Here is a 19,270-nt window from a genome sequence, read left to right on the forward strand (position 1 = left end):
GGTGCTGTGTTCATCCCTCCCCCCAAACGGAAGAGGAGGTGCCGTGTGCATCCCCCTCCTAAAACGGGAGAGGAGGTGCTGTGTTCATCCCCCCCAAAACGGGAGAGGGGGTGCCGTGTGCATCCCCCCCCCCCCAAACGGGAGAGGAGGTGCTGTGTTCATCCCCCCCCCCAAAACGGGAGGGGAGGTGCCGTGTTCATCCCCCCCCCCCCAAAAACGGGAGAGGAGGTGCCGTGTGCATCCCCCCCCCCCAAAAAAAAAACGGGAGAGGGGGTGCCGTGTGCATCCCCCCCAAAACGGGACAGGAGGTGCTGTGTTTATCCCCACACCCCACCCCCCCCCCCCAAAAAAAAAAAAAAAAAAACGGGAGAGGAGCTACTGTGTTCATTCCCCCCCCAAAACGGGAGGGGAGGTGCCATGTGCATCCCCCCCCCCAAACGGGAGAGGAGGTGCCGTGTTCATCCCCCCCCCAAAAAAAAAACGGGAGGGGAGGTGCCGTGTTCATCCCCCCCCCCCCAAAACGGGAGAGGAGGTGCCGTGTTCATCCCCCCCCCCAAAACGGGAGAGGAGGTGCTGTGTTCATCCCCCCCAAAACGGGAGGGGAGGTGCCGTGTTCATCCCCCCCCCCAAAACGGGAGAGGAGGTGCTGTGTTCATCCCCCCCCCCAAAAACGGGAGAGGAGGTGCCGTGTTCATCCCCCCCCCCAAAACGGGAGAGGAGGTGCTGTGTTTATCCCCACACCCCACCCCCCCCCCCAAAAAAAAATAAAAAAAACGGGAGAGGAGCTACTGTGTTCATTCCCTCCCCAAAACGGGAGGGGAGGTGCCGTGTTCATCCCCCCCCCCAAACGGGAGAGGAGGTGCCGTGTTCATCCCCCCCCCCAAACGGGAGAGGAGGTGCTGTGTTCATCCACCTCCCCCCAAATGGGAGAGGTGCCCCCGTGTTCATCCCCCCCCCAAAATGGGAGAGGTGCCCCTGTGTTCAGCCCCCCCCAAAACGGGAGAGGTGCCCCGTGTCCCCCCAAAAGGGGAGAGGTGCCGGGCTCCCCCGGAGGTGCCTGTGCAGGGCCGTGCGCCCGCGTCCAAGGGGGCAACTTTTGGGGGAAGGAAGAGCAGCGGTGCGGCTGCCGGGCTCCCGCAGGAGTGGCCTGTATTTAATGAAGTGCCTTTTGTAAAAGGAAAAAACCCACGTTTATTAGCAGAAGTCTGGCTTTGCCTGTCTGTGCCTGCCGCCTGCCTCCACTGGCTGCATTGAATACGTACCTGCCGGGGCTGTGCCAGGTTTTCCGTCGGGCAGGTGGGAACGTTGTGATTCCATGCTCGCTGAAGAGACGGACGCGCCGTTGTGTGTAGGTTTAAGTTCACTAAAGAATAAAGGGGGAAACGGGCAATGTGCAAAAGTAACTCCTCCTTTGTTAGGCGATCGTAACTGAACACCTCAAATGATAAAGGTTTAATGGGACTTTCTTCCGTAGTGTTCAGAATCTTTTCTGAATAGCAAAGGATGGCTGTGCAAGAGAACAGAAATGCGGTGAATAATTTTATATGGCACTAGAAATAGTGTGTGGTGTTATCAAAGCTCATTGGTCTAAACCGTGGGCATGTTCTTGTCAGGAAGGAAAAGTCTTGAAGAGGTTTGGCTGTTCTTAAAAACTTCTTGCATTAAAATGTTTGTGGACTGAAAAGCTGCACCGCATAATGGGAAGAGTGAAATGTCTGCAGCACCATACAGCTGAGGCTAGCCAAAAAAGGCTCAGTTGTCTCAGATCCTGGGCAAGGCCTACGCCGCCCTCAGCGAGGCGGAGCAGCGCGCCCTGTACGGTGAGCAGGGCACGGTGGGCGAGGAGGGCGAGGTGCTGAGGGGCGAGCGGGACTGGCGGGAGTACTGGCGGCTGCTCTTCAGGAAGGTGAGAGCTGGGCCGGGGCCCCGCAGGGCTCGCCTGGGCAGGGGCAGGCCCTGCGGGAAGTGGGGAGCTCCCTGCTTCGGGCCTGTGGCCGTGCCTCCCTGGCGAGCTGCGGGTAAAGCACGTGGCTTCTCTTTTTGGTTTGGTTTGGTTTGGTTTGTTTGTTTTTTTTTTTTTTTTAACGCTGTCTCTGAAATCCATCTGGTGAATAAATCATGTAACTCCAGAAGTGTCACTTCTTTGCTTCAGATCCCAGTGAAAGATATTGAAGACTTTGAAAAGAGCTAGAAAGATTTGGACAAAGAGCTAGCTGTTATTAAAGCAGCGTACGTGGATTTTGAGGGTGACCTGGACAGAATAATGGAGTCTGTGTTGTGCGTGGACTATACAGATGAACCAAGAACATGGATAATCGTAGAAAAAGCGATTGCCTCTGGAGAAGTCCCATTCTACAAAGGTTTTGTAAGAGAGTCGAAGCAGAAAATGATTGTGAGAAAAAGGCGGGTAGGTTATATCAATCCGGGACCAAAGGAAAGCATATTTTTTATGCTAAGCTTTTAATCTTCCTTGTTAGAAATAAAATGGAACTGTTCTTGAGGCAAATGTTTGCTACAGGATTTCTGGGTTACAGATCTTGCTCTGTGTCTTTGACTTTCACATTTGTGCACCTGTGTTCTCCACCCTTCCCCCCCCAAAAAAAATTGTTGTGAAAGGCTTTTGAGCTGTGATAGGCTGCTGCCAATCTTTATTCCTTTGTTTTATTATTAATTCTTTATTTTATTATTATACACAATGGCTTATTACAGTATAGCATGTCCCTGCATTTATTTACACAGCTATCAGTTGCTAGAGTTCAGTGTACGTGGTAGAAATATGTTGTGCTTGCCTTCTGGCGAGTGTGAAATAACATGCTGGACTAAATGGACCTCTTCTTCAACGTGGGGTTTTTTGAACACTTTGTAGATCTTACATGCACATCGCAGTAACCGTTCTCTAAGTTAAAGAAAATGTAATAGCTGCCAAGACAAAAAAAGTGTGGGTGGGGGGAACAGGGATAGGCAGAGACATCACATTCAGCATTGTGAAACAACAAAAAACTGTCCCGCTCTACTAAAGCCAGAATGGTCTTTCTTTCACCAGTTTGTCATCTGTGGCCAAATTTGGAAACAATTTGTGTTTCCTTGCAGCTAGTTGTATACAGATTTAAAAAAAAAAAAAAAAAAAAAAAAAAAAAGTTTGATAACTATTATAAGACTTTGTCAAATAACTTGCAAACTACTTGTTAAAAAACTAGTTTGCTATTTTAGGCAGAAAAAGAAGCTAGAGAGGCAGAAGAGACTAAAGCTGAACTGGGCCTTGATGGAGAAGATGATTTGAAAGCGCTGATTCAAGTAAGGCTTTTTCTATCTGCTGAAGAGAAGTATACTGGCCTATAATTCTGTTCTCCCTGAGCCTCTTTGTAGTTTGGATCCTTGCAACTTGAGAGTTCTGAGGTTAAAACCTGACCTCAATGTTAGCTACCTATGTACTTTACTTAATAGTCAGTGTGGTATGGATTTTACTGCCTGCGTCTTTTGAAAATTAACAAAGTTATTCAAATATCCTTATGGCATACACAATCAAAATATTTAACTTCTAGTTTTAGCTAGTTATACAGGGAGTATTAATGATTCTTTCTCTGAGGGATTCCATCAGGATGTAGAAGCTGATAGGTCTTACTGTTTTGTATCTTGAGGACCAAGGAAAGAAACATACTGTTTACATTCTGCTTTTTGGAATGTTTTCTGTTTCTCATCATCCAGTGGGCTTCCTAGAACATTCGTGCTTAATCATTCCCCAAACTGTAGAAGAGTTTTGGGTCTAAACTTAGAAATTGTTTTGCTTTTCCTAGGCTTATGTTGGGAATTTTTATAGCCACTTTACGTCCGTCTCGATACTTCAGGAGAAATTAGGTATAGAGCCTAGAGTACACAAGTAGAATTTTGCTTGATAGTACTATACTTTGTATTGTATTATATTTGTATTGTATTATATTGCTTGCATTCCCTGTTTAATATATTCCAGTATTTTATGTAGCTGTCATACTATCAACTTCAATAGAATAATCTGTACTAGGAAGTAGTAAAAGTTTTGGGTCGGGTTTTTTTTTTTTAATTTCCTTTCCCCCAGAGCAGAAATAAAGATCGAAAAAAGGAAATGGATGACTTTTTGGCCCAACTGTAAGCAAAATACGGGAGAAATGCTAAAAAAGGAGAAAAGATGACTGCAGCCAAGAAAGGAAAGAAATAAAGAACTGTGTAGGCTGAGATAGCAGGTATCATTTTGTATGGGATCACGTGGATTTGGGAGAATTTCAGAGTTTTTCTGGGCTACTGTTTCAGAGTGTATGCATCAGTTTGCTGTGACTGGGAGGTATGATACAGAATGCATCATGAACAAGACAAAGCATTCTGGTGCTGCTCTTTAAAAATCCTTTGGGTGCTCTTCGGTTAAGATCAAACAGATTCCTGAGTAAAAGTTGTTACAGTAAGGAAGCGGTGTGAGGTTTGGGACCATGGTGCATTTATTAAACTTCTTTGGAAGCAGCTTCCTTCCAAACACCGAATGGATATTGGTACAGTTGATGGTAAAACGGTGTAACCCCTCACCTTTGAGAGTCTTCAGTGGCGATTCCTGTGGTTTCCGAGTTGAAAACCTTATCTTTTTGCTAGTCACACTTTTCTTACGTAACAAACCTTCTGCTGTTTTTTAAAAGTCTTTGAACTTCAGCTCAACAGGTATTTTCAGTGGTTTTCTGAAGATACTTTGGAATATTGCAGATTTAATAGAGGAAAAGTTTTCATAGAATTCTGTGCTAAGTTGCTTCCCCAGCCCTCTCTACATTTTCTATGTAGCTGTTCAAAACTCTTCTGACTGATTTAAGTCAAGTAAATACTGCACACTTGTATAGCAGCTGTAACTATGGCTGCATTGTTAACTGCGATGTCAGTGCTGGTGATGCCATGTTCCATGAAAGGGCCAGCTCGTGTTTGGCCTTGGATTGCCTGTGGCAGATGCCTTAGGAAGAAGACTGCAGCATGTATGTCACTGTAGGAATCCTCTGACACACTGAGGTGAGGCAATAGCTGAAAAATCCACAGGAGAGAGTCAGTTCTGTGCATTTCTAGGGTTTGTGATGTCCCGTGACAAGGAGTTCCAAAGCTCAGAAATGCATTGCTTGTTATTTCAATAGCATCACAGTCAAGTCTGCTGTAGGGTGGTAGCGATTAGCTACTTCACTATATTTGTCAACCCTTCTGTTATTTCAGAAGTGAATTCCTTAAGTAGGATCTGCAAATACTTGAAAGGTTTATGCTTCAGCTGGTTTAAAAAACCCCTGACAGTGTGTGGGGGTATGAATTTGAAGGGTAATTAACTAGTTTTCAACTCTGTCTCAAAGGGATGAGGCTGGCTTTATTTTGTGGATCATTTTTCAGAGGCTTATGAGCGACAAGGGGAACACTTCCATTTGAGCTGAAAGTCCTCACTGCTTCAGTGATAGCATTCAGGAGCTGGCTATTTAATAGAGCTTCCCAGGGGGAAGCTAGAGGTAGATGGTAACTATTCCTTTACGCGGCTTCTTTCAAAAATTATCCTGATTCTGAGAGTACAGCATATCTCTATGTTGCACAACACATGGACCTGAACGTTACTTTTACTGTACAAAATAGATACCTACCAGCCCAGAAGTCTCGTGTCAACCATTTGTACAGAAACCAAAAATTACCTTATGATGAGACTGCTTTCACTTTTTTAACACACTGACTCCTCTTAGCTATAAAATACTACATTATATTACTAGAAGTCTGTTCAAGTTTATTTATATATTTTTGTAACTCTTGTGCACTAGGGCTACAGAAAACTAACTTGCTCCCTGAGGAATGGCACCGATATAAAGGGGATGCTTATCTCCAGTGAGCTTGATGTAACTAAATGCCACACTGTACAATGTTCCAGTAGTGTCAGCTGTTAAAAGAAATTGTATTTTGAAAGGGTTTAGTGAACAGAGGCCTCTCTTTAGCATCAATTTGCCTCTATGCAAACCCAAGATATTTCAACTGAGACCAGAGCTTTTTTTTTTTTTTTTTTCACCCCTCTAGAAATGCAAAGGAAAGCTAACTTTGTTACATTTGCCCAGTTCTGCTTTGCTTTCTTTTCCCTTCTTTTTGAGTAAAGCATGCTTGGATCAACCGGACTCAATAACTTCAATATTGATTAAAAATTATTAGCTGTTCTGTAGGTACCACTAACATCTGATAGCTTACATAACAGAGTGGGATAGTAGGAGCTACTTTCTAAAGAATACTGAGTAGTTTTTTTCATTATGAATTGTAATTTAGAAAACATTAATAAGGGAAATTTAAAAAGAAAGTGCTTTTTAATTGGACAACTTTTTAAAGGAAAAACTGTTTTCATGCAGCGTCCTAATTTTGTTGAAATATATTAAGTGGTTATCCTCACCTCGTCTGTACGCTTATTTGTCATCTGGAGTTTACTGTTTGGGAGTAAGACCTTCAGCTAATCACTTAGAAGCATGTATTTCATGTTTTTGTCTAATTTGGAGCCACAAGGACAACTGCAGCAAATACCACTGATACATCTGTCCCAGTGCAGAACCCATCTACTAACAACGTCGTTGCATCTGTGGGTTTGGAGCCTCATGGCAGAGTGCAGAAATCTTGGGTAATTGCAGGCATTTTTAGAAAGGGAGACTGACCTATTTTGCAAAATTACCATGAAATATCCCGCCAGGAAGACAATGTACTTTCTTTGAATACTGTCTGGAACTACTTGCAGTAAGAGTCCCTTCTGCCTCTTCCACCTTCAGTCAGTGAGGAAGAGGTCTAAGTATGTAACACAGGAAGAGTCACTAGTGTGCTACCCTTAAAGTCATCAGTTCTGCTCAGCTGGCTTGCTACCTTATTTTTATACAACTGCGTTGATATCTGCTGCAGTTATTACAGGATTCATAACTTGTCTAAGTTGAGTTGTAGAAGCAGCGACGTGTAGTGCTTGCTTTTGATAGTATAATGTTGCTTTAAACATATAAATACAGCTTTTAACATTGAAATTACTGCTGTTACAGAAAATCTTTCATCTTCTGTAGAGCTAACAGAAAAATTGGCAGATTCTGCAGTACTTGCCTGTAACAAGATGAACAGGTCATAAGCCAGTAATGGGAAAACAACAGTGGCAGAGTGTGTTGTTTGGATTTTGTAGGAGTTAGGCTTTACTGCCCACTGGAGTGCATTTACCCTTCCACTGGAGTATAACTACTTCTACTGGTGGCAAATGGAATGTTTTAAATATACCCCTTCTAGTCTTTGGCAACTGCTTCTTAGATTGATAAAAACATAACTATTCATAAGGATGGGTGTTTGAAGACTCTGCTGTAAACAATGTTGACATTGCTGAGAATGAGAGCTGGTGCATGACTCTGGCCATGGATGGACACTTCTTCATGGCACGTTTAGAACCCCTGTTTGCTTTTTGTGACTGATCCACCTCGACTGTGGGCTTTCAGAGAACCATGCAGCTGAAGACCTAATAAACAGAGATCATGTACAACTTCAGGACTTTTGAAAGGTATTAAAACTAAGTACCAAATACATCTCCTTTAGCTTAAAACTAAAATGCTTTTCTTTGTTGGTGTTTTTTTTTTTTTTTATTCTAATAACAACTGTGTTACGTATGACTTCGGCAAGTTTGAGACAAGTGCCTGGCCATCCAAAAGGGACAAATTTTATGCTTTCACAGTTGCTGCATTGCAGGCAACTACTGTATTCCTTGATATTTCATGAAGTGTTCAAGTCTACGAAGTTCTTCTGCTGAATTCAATATTTTTTTTGTTAATACATCAGTCAAAACTCAGCTTGCATTTAAAGATACTGGGGTTGGATTTTTGGGGGTGGGGGAGGGAGCAGGTTTCAGTAGGAACCATTCCTGTCTTGCTTAAAAACCAGTTACTTCAGTTTAGTGCCTTTCAGTTGCCTCTTGTACCACTTGTAAGTGGTAGGAGGCCGCTCAGCTACTCAACAAGCTAAAAGACCCCTCCTGTCCTCTGACAGTCACCCAGGTACTTGCTACCTTAACCCTTGCAGCTTCCATTAACTTTTGCAGCTTCACTCCTATCTTGTTAGTGTATTTTTATGTGGGGAATGCTGACAACTCTACAAGGAGTCCCAAACCACTGCGATGAAATGAATCCAGCGTCATTTGTCTTGACGGAGCTAGTTTTCAGAACGTGCACCTAACCCCTGCTCTCTGTGCCACCCTTTCCAGGTGGAGGTGATACTTGGCATCAAAACAAAGTTAAGTTAACAGGGAGTGCTTAAAAAAAAAGCTGTTCCGGGGCACAAAAGTTAACTTTTTCTCTCCTGTAGTCTCTGAACAAACTCCCTTTCACCTGACTAGACTAGAGCTTGTGTGTGCCATGAGGTAAAAAACCTAAATCTCTGCTGGTAAAGTTGAAAGAAGTAAGGTTCATTGGTTGACTGTAACACTGGTGTACACGTGTGCAACTAGTCTTGTCTGCAGTAGACTTTCATTCTGCAGCCACATCAGCTTGCTGTGGGTGATTGCTAGTCCCAGAGTTTCTTGGCAATGGATTTAAATGAAAGGAACTTACTTGTTCATTACCAAAGATTTGTTTATTTTTTTTTTTTTCCCCACAAGGCTCTTAAAAGAAAAGGGGTGTAACACAACACAGGAATTAATTGCAAACCTGTATCTTGACTATCAGGGCTGTATTTTCCTTCCAATTGAGGGAACAGATGGAGTGAGGAAGTCGATAGTGTTACATTCAGTTCTTAGGATGGGGAACCACCAGAGGTCATGTGTAGCACCTGAAACAATGCTTTTCAGTTCCTGTCCTGTTCTTCAGCAGTTAAATTATGCTGATTCTCCTGAAGCAAATCTCTAGTTGAAGAGAAATGTTTGCTATTAGTGTTATTAAGAAAACCAAATACATTGGACCAAACGTGTTGCAGTTAAAATAGGGAGGTTTTTTATTTACTGGTTGGATCATGGTCTGTGGCATCTGTATTTACCTCATCTCCCATTTAAAAAAAAAATGTGCTGTTTTCTGTATTATTTCTCTATTTGTTGTTCGGTATTCTCTATGTTTAAACATGTGCATTTGTATATTAAATTAAATTTTCGGCTGCCTAGTGTGTGACTGTTCTGATCCTGTCTGATGAGAGTGTTGCTACCTGCCAGGTGTTCTTTTACAAAGGAGAGCTGCACCTCATCCCGCTGTCAGAGACCCAGGAGCAGGAATGTGACCTATCTGCCACCACTCTGACAGTCTCGCAGGCGGTGACGCTGTTGTCCACCTGTTCAGAGGAGTTCCTGGCTGCAGAGCCCATCCCAACAGCAGTGTAGAAGCGCATCAGTGGGTATGTGGGTGTTTCACTTTGGTCTTGTGCAACAGTGAGTTTTGATTCTGGGCTGTCTGGGGTGCTTTCTTGTATCCAGTCGTTTTCCTGTTAGGTGTGATAAAGTGGCTTCCTTTTCAGAAACTAGTGTTTTTTCTGTGGTCTTCTTCTGAAGAGGGGGACCAGTGCCCTGTGGGCTGTGCTGTGATCTGGGGGCTCTGGAACTGGTTCACTGCTGTGATGCCACACCTGACAAGGACAAGTTATTCTGCCTTCACATCCTTCTTGTACTGAAAAGTCTGGAAGTTCTGTGGGCCTTTAGGAGCCCTTTGAGGAGGGAGAAAAAGGATTGCAAACTAAAGCGTAGAACCATCACGCTTTTCAGAGCGATAGCTTCCCACAGGTCTATTCAGCACCACAAGTTATTTTTTGCAAGGATTTGACAGCACGAGCCAGATGACTTCTACACCCGGTGCAGTGAAGGATGCTGTGTAGTAGGACATGTTAGTCAAGTTCACAGTGATTCATTTTACCAATGTGGGGATGAAATTTTTATTAGCCATGTATAGTTCTGTATAAACAGACATGCCAGGTGTTAGATTAGCGGAGTTTTAACTTTAGTTTAGAATAATCATCTGGCATTTGGCCCATAATACAGATTAGTATTAAAGTGAAAATGGGAATATTAGCTTAAAGAGTGGTTTCAGCTTGCGATGCACTTACTACACTATGTTGTTATTGTACAATGCAGGTATCCTGAGAAAATTCAGGCCTCATTTCACCGAGCCCACTGCTACCTTCCAGCAGGCATTGTGGCAGTGCTGAGGCAGTGCCCTTCGTTGGTGGCTGCAGCAGGCCAGGCCTTTCACCTGCGAGAGCCTGTGGATTTACGAGCGTGTGGCTCTTTTCAGACTTTCCCTCCAGACGAGCGTGTGGTGACCATAGTAAGTGATCCTTCTGATGAAACTTGTCACTGAATTAGGTTCTGTAAGTGACGAAGGTTCTGTGGTCAAGTGATACAACTATGTGGATTTAATTGTTAAAATAGAATGTTTTCTGATTTATTTTTTAATTTTGACACTAGACATGCATTTCCCGTTCTTTATGTTAAATAGCTTTTCTGCCTTCAGATTGGCATAGCTAGGCTTTCAAATGGCTAATCAGAAGTGCTTCTGAAATCAGAGGTTACTGTTAGTAGCTCCTCTGCTGGAATGCTCGCTAAGGAAATTCATCCAGTTCCGTGATCAGAGCAGTCTGACAGCACTGCCAGCCAACACCAGGAGTTGCTCCTAACTACCCCTAGGTGTTCATTCCAAGGCTTTTCCCCTTCTCAGCCATGCTTACGCAGCTCTGTGAAAGCTACTTTAGGAAGTGGTTTATGTTCCTTGTCCAAGCAGTGTTGTATTGGATATGTTTGCATAACAGAGTTATACCGCTAGGCTCCTGAAAATAAATTTGGGAGTCAAATTGTAGATTTCTTGACTGTTTTTGAAATCTCGGCTTTGGTTTTGTTAATTGAAAAGAGCCCTTACATTTTTGAAAATATACCACGTTGGCCTGAATACTGAGGATCTTTTCAAATGTCTTTAAAGTGAATGAAGTTCGTGTTTATTTAGAGATGTCAACTTGGAATATACTTCATTAGATCTGAAAAGCAACATATCTTAAGCAAACGTATCGAAGATGTATTTTGATTACAATCTCAGGTATATGGGTGATTTAAAACAAAATTCAGAGAAAGCTGGTGGAAAGTTGATGCCTGTACACAGCACAGTCACACTGCAGTAAGTTATTTTCTTTTGCTGGGGCTTTTTCAGGTTACTTCACAGTGTGTTTATATGCACAGTTGGTGCAGCAGAAGTTTGTTCTGGATAGATGCAGTGGATACACGCTGCCCCTCCCATCTCACCCTCAATACAAAGCCTATGAACTGGGCATGAAGCTGGTAATTACTTTTTATGCATTTTGTACTTAGTCTTTAGTTTGCTTGTTTACCTATGTCCAAGAAATTACTCTGCTTGTAAGTTGCCTGCTTGTACAGAATAATGCGAGCAAATTCAGTTACCATTTTTCTGGAAGTACATTATTGTGGGAGCTTTCTTTTACAGGCTAGAGCACTCTTGTACTTATATAGCTTACAAGTACAGGTCAAGCCTTCATGCTTGTATGAGGAGTAGCTTGTGCACTACAGACCTGTCTTCTAGGTTGCTTTTCCCATGTAGAGAAACTTTGCGAAGTCAGAATGAACCATTATTGCTGCAGAAGGACAGATTTCAACTTCCAAAGCAAGATACTGCTCCCTGATATATAATTGGGTTTGGCATCTACTTCTCAAGTGGCAGTATCAGGAGCTCGATGGCAGTCAGTTCTTTACGCGGTCATTTAAAGGTGCACTTAAATTTGGCACATCTGGAGAGTCTCATGTTGTTGCATCTCTTATACCGGCCCATGGCTTTGAAATTTTGTGCTCCAAGTGCAGTAAAGTATCTCCTGATTCCAAGAGAAATGTGTTAAGCGGTCCCCTGTGGGCGAGATTCCTCAGCAACCTGAAGGAAAAGAATTATTTCAAGGTGTAGTTGTGTGTGTGTGTGTTTGTCTTTTAAACATGCCAGGAAAAACATGTTGTAGCTCTTGAACTTGTGTAAGTAGTTACAGCAGGGCAAGAAATCTGTTGCTTCTGTCTGTGGGAAATTAATGGATGTCTCTCCAGGAGATCTGTGCAGTTTGTTCCCCTTTGAAATGAGTTAATTTCTTTTGGAAATTAAAAAGGAAAAGGCAGGATTCATCTAAAGAAAGTGGAAATACACTCGAATAAAGGAAACCACAGTGTGGCTGTGTGTCAGTATAACTGTTTTAACTGTTTTAGATTTCATTTGCATGCATTTAGAATTAAATATTCTTTAAGATCTATACTTAACACCCATCGATACATTTGGGGCCATGTAAGTGTATTTTTTGTTTGTGTGGGGTTTTTTGTTTTGTTTTAAAAGATGCCTTTGACTGCTTATTTAAAGTTTACAAATTGGTCATAAATTGACTACTTATTTGAAGGTTATAGAATCGGACAACTGGGAATGCTTAGGTTAATATCTTGTAAATATAAGAGAAGGGGAATATGCTTACAGTACTGCAATGCCACTCGTATGGGTAGTTCCCCAAAACCAAGAGATTCATTCACAATCCTTGCACAATTGTAACTTGGGCATGGTAAATACACCGTGTTGTAAGGATCAGTAATTTCTTCGATTGTTTTTAGTGTACACCATATGATATTGTAGCACAAGACTTCAACTCATATTTAACAGTGAAAACACCTTATGCCCCTTTCCTATATTCTGTTCCAAGCATATGTGGCACAGCAGTATTACTTGTTTGGATTTTTCTCAGAACTAAATTTCTGTCTGACAAATAGTCATTGTTACAAAGCATGTCTGTGGAAAGGAAGGGGAGGGAGAATTCTTTAGATTCATACTTGTGGCTTGCATTAAATAAGGAGAAATGGAAGGATCTGCTAAATACTTGGAAGTGCTGCACAGGGCAGAAGATTACTTCCAACAGTCTGTTACCAAGCCAGAAAGGTAAGAGATCCTTGAAATTCATGAGTAACCATACACAGTACCTGCAAGTACTTCAATTTACCTTTTTTAATACTTGTTACAAAAAACCTGAACCCTTTTCTCCACTGTACACTTAACATAGGTGCTGTGGCTAAGACATAGGGGTATTAATTCCTCTAGAATACTCTACTAGTAGAAGTTACTGCTTGAGTAACTATTTATCTTGGTTTTGTAAAATGCTAAGCTATTCCAAGTGGGTTAAGAGGTGACTGAAAAGCATCATTTGGCTGGTTGGTTGTAGAAAGTGTTTAAAAGCTTAATTGAAAATCAGTCTTAGTGAATAAGAAATATGGATTAATCTATCTCCTTTACTTACGAGAGGCAGCTGGCTGTAGATTTCTCCAAAAGATCAAATCCAAAAAATAAATCATTACAAAAATATCTGAGGGTTTGCCAACTCATAATATCTTGACTGTTAGTTGCTTGAGTTTCCAGTCTTGTGCTGTTTGGGATCTGGCAGTCGTAATGTTTACCAAGACAAAATAAATATAAATAACAAAAGAAGCATGAGAAATTTGCTTTGGAGCCATCAACAAGGAATAACAGTAACTGACTGTGTCATGGTTTGGCTAATACTATTGGTGTAGTATTCTGGTACTTCCCCCAGATTCACTTACCTTTTTGATGTCTTTGCACAGAAGGAATCGTGAGGAATTGGAGTGAAAACTTTCGTGTAGTGTCTGTGATGCCACTGGTATTGTAATGCTAGTAAAAATCCATTTCAGTAAATGGCATTTTTTTCTTCTAGCTCTTTTGAAGTGAGCCCAGGTGATGAAATCTTGACAGTGCTACAGACAACAACTGTTGATTTGAAGGAATTTGAGAGAGAAGCAGCTTGTCTTCCTCCAGAGGATGGTGAGCCGGATGGGGGGTGGACTATTCCTATCACAAATGAGTATTTGTTGGGGAAGAGGGTGAATGTTCACAGCACTGCACCAGTCTCTTTATTGATTTAGTCTCCTATCATGTGACTGCTGGAGGTGTTATTCATGGGCCATCATTTAAGATTAAGGCAACCAGTTCGTTTGTATAAGCTCGGGGCTGTGAATTGGCGAAATACGCAGTCCAGTTTCTGGTTTGATACCACTAGATTGATAACACCATGCACACTTATACCAGATCAAGTGCTCTGTGTCAACTGGAGACCAGACAGGAGGTATTTAAACATTTAAGAATAATAATAAATCAGTTCCAGTACTGGCAATACAAAGTTAATTACTATCTGGTCTACTCTGATGGCCAATACAAGACCAGCATAAACTTCATATAATAGGTTCTTTTCACTCATGTCACAGGAATGCAGTTGTTGCCAGCATGCAGCACAGGTCACATCTGTATTTCTGAATGATCCCTTAGCATGCAAATCCAACATTCAGCATTAATGATTGTAGTGGATGGTCTCCCTTTATAGTGTAAGCCTTTTCTTCCTTCATTTAGTGGCAGAAGGTTTACCTGTGGCTACAACAATTTCTGCTAGTTTGAAGCTGCATGTAAAGCAGAGTTTACAAAGTAGTCAAATGAAATCAGAACACTCTTCTCAGCCTCTCTCTGCCTTATACCCTGTGTTATTTTGTATCAGCACGAAAACTTAACAGTGCAAAAACAAGCTACAAAATGCTAGCAGTACTCTCAGCCATCTGGATTGGGTTTTGTGGCCATTGTGGGCTGACAGATTTGTGCCGAATAACAAATATGTCCTATATTCTTTCAGATGACAGTTGGCTGGAGATTACAGCAGGTGATCTAGATCAGATGCTGAAGGAGGCAAGGAATGAGTCCCTTCCTTCCTCAAATGAGGAAGAGCAGAAATACGACTTGGAAGCAGTTGCTGAAAGTACGAAGGCTTTTGTATCCAAAGTCTCACCACATGAAGGAGCAGAAATGCCACAGTAGTAGTATTTTTAAGTTTGGTGTGTGGTGTAGAATGTGTTTTCATTCTGCTGTAGCCCTTTGGTTGATTCTGTAATGCACAGAATCAACGTTTGAAAGCGTTCTGCGTAGCAGAGGCCTGAAACAAACCCCTGTTACCAGTGAATATGTAGTTGCTTTTAAACCAGTTTGGTCACCACTCTGTCAGTGGTGCAGGTAAAAGTGCTGGAAGCTGTGTTATTTTCCAGCACTCTTACTTAGTTTGGTTTTGTGGTTTTTAAAATTTTTTTAACCCTTTTAAATTGAAGGCTTGGTGTTATTCATTACGATAGCTCTTAGCACTGTTATTAAAATGCATATCTCAAGTTCATTTGTGCTGAAATTTTTCTGCCATGAAGGACTGTTCAGACTAAGATTCTACTGATGAAGCTGTGAAGAAATAAAAATGAAACTTAAGTTGGGGCAACCTGTGAATTAAGACTATTGATTTTTGTGGTACAGTTGAATTTAGATTTCCTGTAGATTAGTATTTTGAATATACTAGGCCTGCTTTTCCACACCTAAAGCACATACTGTACACCTAGAAGCAGGAGCAAAGAATCGAATCACGGTGGATCCCTGTCATTGTTCCCAACAGTGGGAGTGCTAACTGAAGATACCTAACTAGTTAGGCAACAGCAGAATGCCGCTAGATTAAGTGCTGGAGTTAAGAAAGTGTGTGTGACTGTGGTGTGGACAGGCCTTTAATTTTAAAAACCGAAGGGTGAGGTAGGAGCATATTGTCCAAGTTCTTTTTAATAGCTTTAATATTGAGAAAATAATGCTGTGTAGACTGTATCAAGCGTATAAGGGTCTACTCAATTTATACTCTTAATTGTTTGATCCTTTTTAATTACTGTTAGTGTCAATGTCTGAGTTATAATGTGGACTTTTTTCAGTTATTTAAAAAATAAAGGAACAAAAAAAAAAACAACAAAAAAAAGGGCAAACCGCTGAGCCTTAAAAGAGACTAGAATGAAGCCTGCGGTGTTCTTTCTAGGCAGGAGACCTCCAAGATTCTCAGCTTTTTAAATCTTTGTATGAGATATAACACCACCACTTTGTTCCAGAAAGATTCAGGCATGTTTATTTTGGTTCCCTTCGGTGCAATTTTTATTTGACCACAACAAATGGTTAAAGTTGTTGGGTTTATTTTCTCTTTCATGCCAGGAACTCCTCCCGTTGCTGTTTCGTTCCTAGTTCATACAGTCCTCAGACTTCTAAGCACTTCCAAGACCATCAGTTCAAATGTTCCAACTTCAGTCTAGGCTTGAGAGAAATCTGTATGCCGTATGGGTTATGTCTGTGTCAGCTTATGCAAGCCTAAAAGCTTTATTTATTTAAATTTTTTTTTAGATATCAGGTCACCTGTTGAATCCCATGTTACCTTTGATGTAGATTCTTTTACAAAAGCGTTAGACAGAGTTTTAGGTGAGCTTGCTTCTTTGTTTCTTTTGTCAGAATATCTCATGGTTATTTGGCTTTCCTGGGTCATCCATCCGTCACCCATGGTCGCTGTGCTGATTTGTTTGCTATCTGTACTGACACAAAATAATATATATGTAGGGGCAGATTCAGAAGAGCTGGATTCTGATGATCTGGATGAAGAGGAAGAGTTTGATTTCTCGAGTGAGGGTGATGAAGACTTAGATGTGGAAGATCAAAGGCAAGACCAGAAGGTGCCACCTAATGAGCTTATAGGCAGTCTCAAGTCATACATGAGTGAGATGGACAGTGAACTGGCGCATAACAACGTTGGTAAAAGTTTCACCATCCAAAAGAAAGGGGTAAGTATGCCTCGAGTTCTAGTTTGTAGCATAAAGTTTTGAGAGCTTTAGTAGGAAAGAGGAAGTAGACTAAAAGTGATCATTCCGAGTAATGTAATCAAAAACTTGTGTCTTCTAATCATGTGCTAACTGCCGGGCACGGCGAGCCGAGGACCTAGGCTAAGGAGGAAGAACGCAGCCGACTCAGTATGAGTGATAAAGCGTGCTTCAGTTTATTGATTTTCATTACAGCCTTTTATAATCCTTCTGCTAATTATGCCTACTAGTCAATCATTGATTGGATAAAATACAAGCAAGCTCGTGCCAGGGCTTGTTGGCCCAAGCCCTGGGAAAAACCCAGATAAGTTAGTTTAGGAGAAACAAAGAATGCTCATTTCTCCATCCTCCACTGATTAAAGAAGAACAAGGAATGTTTCCCAACCTTGACGAGATAGAGAATGTTCATCTCAAGACCTTAGTCAGTACTTTCCCATGTTGTTCACTCTTGCTGACTGAGGCCTACTCATGCTAACTTAAAAGAGGCTCTCATCGCAAAGAGGATCTCTAGATCCATGTCCCTTTTCCCTTAGCCATTCTCCAACAGCTAACTAATTATTAAAAAATAAAATGAAAATCACATGCGCAAGCAAAATGTGCTGCAGCTGCACCATGGTGTATTTTTCTGTGTGGGGGGGTGGGGGGTGGGAAGAAAACCAACTTAGGGAGGCTTTAACTTGCACATTGTTTCCAAGACTTAGTTTCATTTCCCTGTTTTACCCTGTGTCAGTAGTAAGGCAAGCAGCTGCAGCTTGACTATTTGAGTTCCTGTAGAAGATCACTCCCATAGGAAAGTGAGCCAGGACTCAGTAACCCTCTATGTCCTTCTCTTGGAACTTTATCTGTATAATGGAAAGTGATGATTTTTAACTGGCGTGCGCATTTGGTGACTAAATTCCTGTCTGTCAAGACAGTGTGGAAAAGTAATGGATATTGTAATTAGTTCTTAGAAATCACATGAACATGTAAGTGAATTGTGTATAAATATCATAAACTCCACTACGGTGGTGCGCATATTAGGAGGAATGATCCCCTAGGCGTCTGACAAGTGGAATAAAGAATACCTGCTTAATAGCTATTTTGGCTTTTGAGACTGAATTCTCGGCTTCATTTTGGCGACCCAGATGGGACAATCTCTGCCTGGCTGCTTGACTCGTTGAGAGGATGACTCCCTGGGATACCCCCGGAGATTTCTCTTGGAGGGACTCCTCGTCCCATCCAGATCGCTTCAGGTGCAGACAAGGACTACTTGAGCAATAAGGTTTGGTGGTTTGTTTTGTTTTTTTTTTTTTTTTTTCTGGTTTTCTGGTATTGGGACCAGTCTTCTGGACAAAAGAGCCATAAGTTGTGAGGAGATGTCCCACACTGAGCTGGGTGTATCGGGTAGCTAGACCCGAATACACTTCTGGTTATTTGGTGGTTGTTTTATTCTGTATTGGCTGTGGTTTTGGTATTTGGATTTGGAATATGGATATAAGGACGTGAGCTGAGAAATGATTATAAGTTTGGTAATACGAACTTTCATGTGTCTTGAATTAGGAACGGGTGGAGATAACAGTAAATATAATTGTTTGTTGTTTTGTGCCAGTGCTTTAAATCTTTATCCTATCCTCCCTGCTTGTGTTAAAATCCCCCCCACTATTATTTCCAGTCGATTTATATCGGTCATTAGATTCATAAAATGGGTAGAAATCAGAGCGGCAGCATTCTAAAGAAAAGTCCCTTAGGGTGTATTCTGGCACATGGGAAAGAAATAGAGGAACCACTGGGAGGTAGTGGAAATAAGAAAACTCTAATTAAATATTGTAATCAGTGGTGGCCCCTATATAAACTGGAAGATTGGGAAAAATGGCCTTTTAATTTATAATTTAAATTATAATACCCTCCTGCAATTAATGTTGTTCTTATGAAGGGAGAAGAAATGGGATGAAGTGATGCATGCTGATATGTTTTTCACTCTGTGAAGCCACCCAGAGTGGCAGAAGGATTGTGGAATTAATATTGCACCTCAGGACTCTCTTGTTTTGTCCTTGGAAAAGGCACAAAAACCTGAGACACAGGAACAAGCAAAGCTAAGGAGGTGATGTTCGGCATGTAGTACTGGGCAGTGATGGCTGAAAGTTGTCAGACGAGCCGGGGGAGGTGGAGGATTGACAGGAGGATTTAGTACAGCCTTTCCTGCCTCCCCCTGCTTTTCCTCCACTATCTCCAGTATCATCCCTGTTGACCCAGAATGGCAGGGGTAGTAGCAGTGGAGAGGAGGAAAAAGGGGGAACTAGTGCCTCTGCCCCCACTCCAGTTATGACACGCATCCGGAGTAAAACCCCAAAGGAGGCACAACTCCTTGCTGCCTTAAGGGAAGTAATGGGTGCAAATTGGTCAGCAAAGGTAACGGTCCCATCCTCCCCGAATGATTTAGAAAACTGGAGAGGAATAGTTAAAGGGTACTGAGATGATCCTGCGAGAGTAGGAAGGAGATACTAATCAAGAATCAAGACTCTTACTGGTCAGATGTGGATTTGATGTTGGGAGAAATGACTGAGACAGAGAAAGTTTTAAAAACGGCTCGAACCCATGTGCAAGCTCAGACTACTGGTGGAACAT

At 41.9% G+C, this 19,270-nt stretch overlaps 1 protein-coding gene across 8 annotated transcripts in view; it reads left to right on the forward strand.

Annotated features, from left to right (window-relative positions):
- The first annotated feature begins 1,373 nt into the window (after positions 1 to 1,373).
- LOC122154811 (protein ecdysoneless homolog) overlaps positions 1,374 to 19,270 on the forward strand; it is a 31,942-nt gene continuing 14,045 nt past the window's right edge. The window contains exons 1-11 of one of the 8 annotated variants that reach the window (XM_042806828.1): positions 1,374 to 2,407; positions 3,211 to 3,294; positions 4,073 to 4,217; positions 9,161 to 9,339; positions 10,070 to 10,262; positions 11,136 to 11,263; positions 12,811 to 12,896; positions 13,684 to 13,790; positions 14,647 to 14,769; positions 16,410 to 16,630; positions 17,791 to 17,927. In XM_042806828.1, coding sequence (XP_042662762.1) covers positions 11,255 to 11,263; positions 12,811 to 12,896; positions 13,684 to 13,790; positions 14,647 to 14,769; positions 16,410 to 16,630; positions 17,791 to 17,826 — 582 coding nt within the window. In that variant the 5' untranslated portion in view covers positions 1,374 to 2,407; positions 3,211 to 3,294; positions 4,073 to 4,217; ... (1 more) ...; positions 10,070 to 10,262; positions 11,136 to 11,254 and the 3' untranslated portion in view covers positions 17,827 to 17,927. Of the gene's footprint in view, positions 2,408 to 3,210; positions 3,295 to 4,072; positions 4,218 to 7,874; positions 8,381 to 9,160; positions 9,340 to 10,069; positions 10,263 to 11,135; positions 11,264 to 11,648; positions 11,889 to 12,810; positions 12,897 to 13,683; positions 13,791 to 14,646; positions 14,770 to 16,409; positions 16,857 to 17,790; positions 17,928 to 19,270 lie in introns of those variants that run through there. The other 7 variants (XM_042806823.1, XM_042806822.1, XM_042806821.1 and 4 more) reach the window with 7 other exon arrangements.

Source organism: Tyto alba, unplaced genomic scaffold, assembly GCF_018691265.1.
Source record: "Tyto alba isolate M040663 unplaced genomic scaffold, T.alba_DEE_v4.0 Super-Scaffold_48, whole genome shotgun sequence".
NCBI lineage: Eukaryota > Metazoa > Chordata > Aves > Strigiformes > Tytonidae > Tyto > Tyto alba.